Source organism: Lactuca sativa, chromosome 8 (genome assembly GCF_002870075.4).
Source record: "Lactuca sativa cultivar Salinas chromosome 8, Lsat_Salinas_v11, whole genome shotgun sequence".
NCBI lineage: Eukaryota > Viridiplantae > Streptophyta > Magnoliopsida > Asterales > Asteraceae > Lactuca > Lactuca sativa.
In genome coordinates this window covers 18421658-18428182 of record NC_056630.2, presented here as the reverse complement: position 1 = coordinate 18428182, position 6525 = coordinate 18421658, and the positions used below count along the sequence as shown (strand labels likewise).

Sequence of the window (6525 nt, the reverse complement as noted above, 5' to 3'; positions counted from 1 at the left end):
TAAGAAAATAACTATATTTTTTCAGTTTTAAAAAATAATATTGTTGTTCATTTTTTTAGTTTTTTTATTATAATTTTTCAAATATTATTTTTTTTTTTAGAATCCGAATGCTACATTTCGTAATGTTTAATTTCATCGTTTTTCAATAAAATATCTAATTTTATGCACTCATATTGTATATAGTTCATATTATTATGTTTGTTTAATCTTTTGTCAAAATTAAGAAAAAAATGATTTTTTTTCTTGAAATTGTTCTTTGGATCTCGAACTTGTTCTTGAAATTCCAGAGTTCCCCCCCCCCCCCCCCCCCCCCCCCCCCGAAATCCGAAATTTTAGTCCGGAATATGAACAATACTCCCGAATGTCATTCCAGAATTAGTCAAAAAAATATTTTTTCTTGTTCCTGAATGTCTCACTCTGGACAAAGTGGTTATTTTTCCAAAAAAAATGTTATTTTTTAAAATACACGTTAAAAAATGGTTAAATTACTTAAGTTCTCATATAAAATTATATTATTAACTTAGTGCTAGCCGACCGAGAACCTAATGTTCTTTTTGTGTGTGTGTTGAGTATAAAAATCATAACATATTTTCTTTTATGTTATACGTATATTCAGTTTACATATTTCGTTTTCGTAATCAACAGATGTCTAAAAAGTATCGACGAGTCACCTAATATGACTTAATCTGCTTTAATTCATACTAAAAAAACTATCTACTTAAATCTAAATGTGTTAGACTTGTGACCTAGATTGTCTACTTAAATCTAAATGTGTTAGACTTGTGACCTAGATCATTCAATCCACACTTATTTACGAGCTCACTTTTAGCCAAAAATAATTTTTTATATGCATTTAACAATTAAAATTGTTTTAGATGTCAAAAATAGTAACAATTATTATCCTCTTTTTTAAAATGTGAAAAAAAATTCAAAGGTTAAATATATATTAAAACCATTATTAAATATAAACACGAAACAAAATATAATATCATTTTAAGTCGTTAATCTAAAATTAAAATGATTAATCATTACTTAATTTTGAAATTTTCATTTACAAAATACATAAAACTTTTATTTCAATTTCCTAATCTAAAAATTGAAAATACTTACTTTTGAAAATTTTATTTACAAATACATAAAACTTTTACTTCAATTTCATAATCTAAAAATTGAAAAACTTGGAATTGGAATTAGGAAAAAGACACGGAGAAAAACCCTACAATTGTCCAAGGCAACCATTTGCAGGCAGTTTTTATAGGTGTTCTTGTTCTTGTTCCCGCTCCCCCTGATTCTTTTATGGCTTTGGTTCAATCAATACCCAAAAGGGTCAAATTCTTGATTTGCTTTCTTCCATTTAACCTTTGATCATATACCGTCTTGGCGTGAAATAAGAGGCAAAAGGTAGGGAGGACACCACCCACCACCGCCACACGGTTGTTTTCCCGGAGGAAATTCACTGGCCGACAAAAATGGCAGTGTCTCGATCTATTTGGCCTTCGAAATGGAAGCTTGCCTTTGCTGCCACCGCCTTGGGCTGCGGAGTTGGTGCCGCTACCATTGCTAATTCCGACGATCCTGCCACCTCCCTCAAGCTCTGCACGGCCATCCCTCTCCGTCTCTTTCGTCTCTCAGTCACCGCTGCTACAATTGCCTTCGGTATGTTTACTTAATTTATCTAATTCATTTGAAATAGTTTACAATTCTGAAGTACGAATAATTCTTTGGGTTTGTTAGTTGTGTGATTATCATTCAAATTCTTTTACCTTTGCTGATATTTGTTCTTGGTTTAGTAAAAGCTTTAACATTTTCCCTCAAATGCAATTCAAATCGTGTTCTTTTAGATTACGAGTATTCATTAATGGGACTGCCAGAAGGTAGCGATGAAAGGGCAAGAGTAAAGCACGAGCTTCACACCAGAAACGCACGTAGGCTTGAAGATCTATGCTTCAAAAATGGTGGAATTTATATCAAGCTTGGTCAACATGTTGGTCAACTGGTATGACCTGCTGCTTTCCATTAATACCCATGATCAATTTCAAGAAACTTAGTTTTTTATCACAAGATTTATCAGTTTTAATACATGACAACTTAGATAAAGTAACTATTTCATTGACCTAATTACTATTTTGCCATTTAGGATTTCTTGGTACCCCTAGAGTACTCTAAAACAATGAGGGAGTCAATGTTGAATAAATGTCCAACTTCAACATATGATCAAGTGTGTCGAGTTGTCAAGAAAGAGCTTGGTGGGACACCTGAAGAGGTGCTTAATACTTAAAATTTATTATCCCTATATTTTGATTAATGAAACCGAGTCAAATCTTTTTGTTTCCCAGATTTTTGACGATTTTGACCCTGTACCAATTGCAAGTGCTTCCATTGCACAAGTTCATGTTGCTCGTACTCATGAGGGACAAAAAGTTGCTGTTAAGGTTTCAAACTCTTATCACCATATTCCAATTCTTTTAGTTTTTCGTTCCATAAAATGAATGTTTCTTGAACTTTTTGTACAAAATTCAAGATTGACATTTGATGTTTTGTCATTGTAGGTACAACATACACACATGACAGATACTGCAGCTGCTGATTTTGCCACAGTGGAATTGATTGTAAACACTGTACACCGCTTCTTTCCTTCATTTGATTACAGGTTTACATCTTCATTCGATCACAAGCTTATACCTTTTTGCATGATATTACACTAACCATATCTTTTGGCAGGAATTTATGAATAAGAAGTTTTAGGGTTTGACCATGTAGACTTGATGTCAAGACTCTATTTATCCATGTGGCCTAAAATTTGCTTGGTTATGATGTAGGTGGTTGGTAGATGAAGTCCGTGAAACTTCACCCAAGGTTAGATTTGGAATTTCAACATCTAACACCTCTAATTTGCTCCTCCCTTTATATGTTAGGACTTAGGATTGTGGGATATATGGTCATATACTAATTTGTTTATGGGATTCTAACTTTATTATTAATAAGTTATAATTATGATTATCAGGAGCTAGATTTCTTAAATGAGGCCAAGAACAACGTAAAATGTATGGAAAACTTTCGAAGGTTATCTCCTCACATTGCAGGCTATGTGTATGCCCCTAAAATCTATTGGAGTCTAAGTACCTCAAAATTGTTGACCATGGAGTTCATAGAAGGACCACAAGTCAATGATTTAAAAAGCATCAAAAAACTTGGAATTAGACCCCATGACATATCGAAACTAGTAAAGTCCATTTCTTTTTATTTTTTTTGCTTTCATGTTGCATAGTTGTTGAATGTTTATAAGAGTTTGATTTGACTTAAATGTAGGTTAGTCAAACTTTTGCTGAAATGATGTTCAAACATGGATTTGTACATTGTGATCCACATGCTGCAAATTTGATTGTTCGTGCTTTGCCTTCGGGCAGAAGTAGCATTTTTGGTATCTTTCCAATTTTGCCCCTAGTAGTATTTTTATATATAGACCACATTGTTCATGGTGTTTTTTGATTTTTGTTTGTGTAAAGGAAGATGTAAACCACAATTAGTACTCCTTGACCATGGACTCTACAAAGAACTTGACACCTACACAAGAACCAGCTATGCTGCACTCTGGAAGGTGCACTTTGTGATTTCTTGATTTTTTTTTTTTTTTTTTTTTTTTTTAGTTTTTTCTTATAAAATTGCAAAAACGAAAAGAATTGATTTGTTTTGCAGGCTTTGGTCTTGGCTGATGCCAAAGCAATCAAGGAAAATTGCATGAAATTTGGTGCTGGAGAGGATCTTTATACATTTTTCACAAGTATTCTTACTATGAAACCATGGGAGAGAGTTATTGATCCCTCTTTTGACCATTTGGTCATACATGATCAATCAGACCTTCAGGTAAGTGTTGACCTTTGTGATGTATATAAAGCTTTGACCTTTGTAGTGTATATCGTATAAAGATTTGACCTTATTGATGTATATCGAATAAAGCTTTGACCTTTATGATGTATATCAAATAAAGCTTTGACCTTTGTGATATGTATTGATTAAAGCTTTGACCTTTGTGAGATATATCCAACAAAGTTTTGACCTTTATGATGTAATAATAAATAAAGCTTTGACCTTTGTGATATGTATTGATTAAAGCTTTGACCTTTGTGAGATATATCCAACAAAGTATTGACCTTTATAATGTAATAATAAATAAAGCTTTGACCTTTGTGATATGTATTGATTAAAGCTTTGACCTTTGTGAGATATATCCAACAAAGTATTGACCTTTATGATGGAATAATAAATAAAGCTTTGACCTTTGTGATGTATATTGAATAAAGCTTTGACCTTTATGATGTATATCAAATAAAGCTTTTACATTTGAGATGTATATTGAATAATTTGACCTTTGTGATGTTTATCAAATAAATCTTTGAGACGTATATGTAATAAAGCTTTGACCTTTGTGTTTTTCAGATATATGGTCCTGAATACTTTTCTCAAGTGACAGAGCTTCTGCATAGACTTCCACGTGTTATACTTCTAATGATGAAAACAAATGATTGCTTACGCTCAGTCGACAATGCATTGGTATTAGTATTACAATATCTTTCAAAACTTTATAAAAATGCCAGCTTTTCTTTGAATCTTGATGAATTTTCACTTTTTATATTCATTAACAGTTGCAAAGACCTTCTTTGGAGTCGTTTTTGATCATTGGAAGAGTTTCAGCTGAGGCAGTTATTGAGGAGAAGTTATCAAATGCCAAGTCATTATTTAGCTTCATTAGTATCTGGTTTGAAGAAATCTCACTAGAAGCTCGGTTTATCATAATGCAATTAGCCTTGTGGGTCCTACAATTCCCAAAATCTTTGAGCTTATAAAGGCTATATAGTTGTATCTATCAATTTTCACACATTCCATTCTGGATAGCAACAAGATAAATGTATCTTATTACATAAAATGAGATGTAAATTGTACTCTTGAGACATCATTAAAGGGAAAAAAAAACCCCCATGATTTGAGACAAATTCATTAAAGGTCTTGATGGCTGACCTTTCAAAGCAATAAAATCTTATTCATGTTGTGTTTGTTGAACTTCAATTTTTTGCTATGAATTTCTTTAGGTGGCCTGCATTACCTAACCCGGTCCATCAAATAAATGATGTAATATTATTAGGTAAATGGTTGTTGGATGCATATGGAAAGAATTCACATCATTGAAGACTAGTAAGACTTGCTACTTTTAGAAATGCAGAATAACTTGCACATGATTCTTGTTCTATCTATAGAAACTCTTAGCAGATATGCCAACATGAAAATTTGGTGTTTATATTGACATGCTAGTTTCTTTAAGAAGTATATGGAGATTGGAGAATAGGATTTTTCTTCTTAGAAGTGGAACGCAAGTTTGTTCATAAACAAGATAACGTAATGATATAGTTACATGAAGGATAGATTGTTTATTTACAGAATATGAATAAAAAGGAATATGATTGAAGAGATTAGGTTGAAGGATGGATTCTTTATGAAGGTGTGGGGGGTGTGGTATTGGAATGAATATAAGAAGTGGGTAACCGATTAAATGGACTGCCTTATTTGCTGAAGCTCTGACTTCAATTAATACTCTCCAAGTTTGGTATGCCTACTTTTTAACCCTACAATAAATACCCAAGAACATCATCAAAATGCTCATGTGATATACATTTTCTCTTTTCAAGAAGTTGAGGATGGTAACTAATACAATTTGCCTATAATTATAAACGTGTGGCATATTATAAAACATGAAAGGTTGATTTATACCGTGACTATTGTTTTTTTTTTCTTTGTTTGGAATTTGGAAGTCATTGATATGATTTTCTAGTGATGCTTTTAGCTCTTTTGATTTTTTAAGAATTTGCGTGTCTCTTCCTTTTATGTTCCTTTTTAATCTACCAATATTTTGATCCACACATCATAATTGGTTTAACTGTCACCATGTAAAAATGTCCCTTCAATATCAATGAGACCTTCTTGAGTTCTTGTCACACTAAACTCATTTGTCATACATTGGGTGACTTCTTCTGCAACACCCCATTCTTTATGATCCTGAATCATGGAACAAATTCCTTAAAACTCTTCTTTGAGTGTAGTAATTTTCCATGGCACATTTTATACTCAAATATCATTGCATCCTTTGTTGAAGTTGCGAAAAAAATATCATGTATGCGCTTTGTTCATTCGAAACCCCTTCTTTTCCAGTATAAACCTCCAAGTATCTAAGCCTAGCATTAAACATGCTTCTAGTGTCTACAATCAACACAATGTCATCAACAAAAAAATACACCACGACACCTCTCCCTAAATATAACAAGTCATCTTCTCCAAAATCATAACCAGGGGCGGATCCAAGGGGATCCCGGGGTAGCCCGGGATACCCCTCAATTTTTTTTCGGTAGTGTAATTTTTGTTTATGTATCCCTCAAAAAAAAAAAAAAAAAATCGGTATAGTGTATATATACGCATCCCTCCATTTATAAACACAAACAAACAGTTGGTCTGTTGGTTAAGGCGTTGGCTTATTGA

The 6525-nt window shown here is 32.6% G+C and overlaps 1 protein-coding gene across 1 annotated transcript; it reads left to right on the top strand.

Moving 5' to 3' along the window:
- Positions 1–1187: 1187 nt before the first annotated feature.
- On the top strand, positions 1188–5058 carry LOC111919718 (putative ABC1 protein At2g40090). The gene is made up of 12 exons (XM_023915300.3): positions 1188–1656; positions 1842–1996; positions 2138–2263; positions 2337–2432; positions 2550–2650; positions 2820–2856; positions 3005–3223; positions 3310–3421; positions 3507–3598; positions 3697–3864; positions 4438–4551; positions 4644–5058. The coding sequence occupies exons 1-12, from the start codon at positions 1470–1472 to the stop codon at positions 4842–4844; spliced, it is 1608 nt and encodes a 535-aa protein (XP_023771068.1). The 5' UTR covers positions 1188–1469; the 3' UTR covers positions 4845–5058.
- The last annotated feature ends 1467 nt before the right edge of the window (positions 5059–6525 follow it).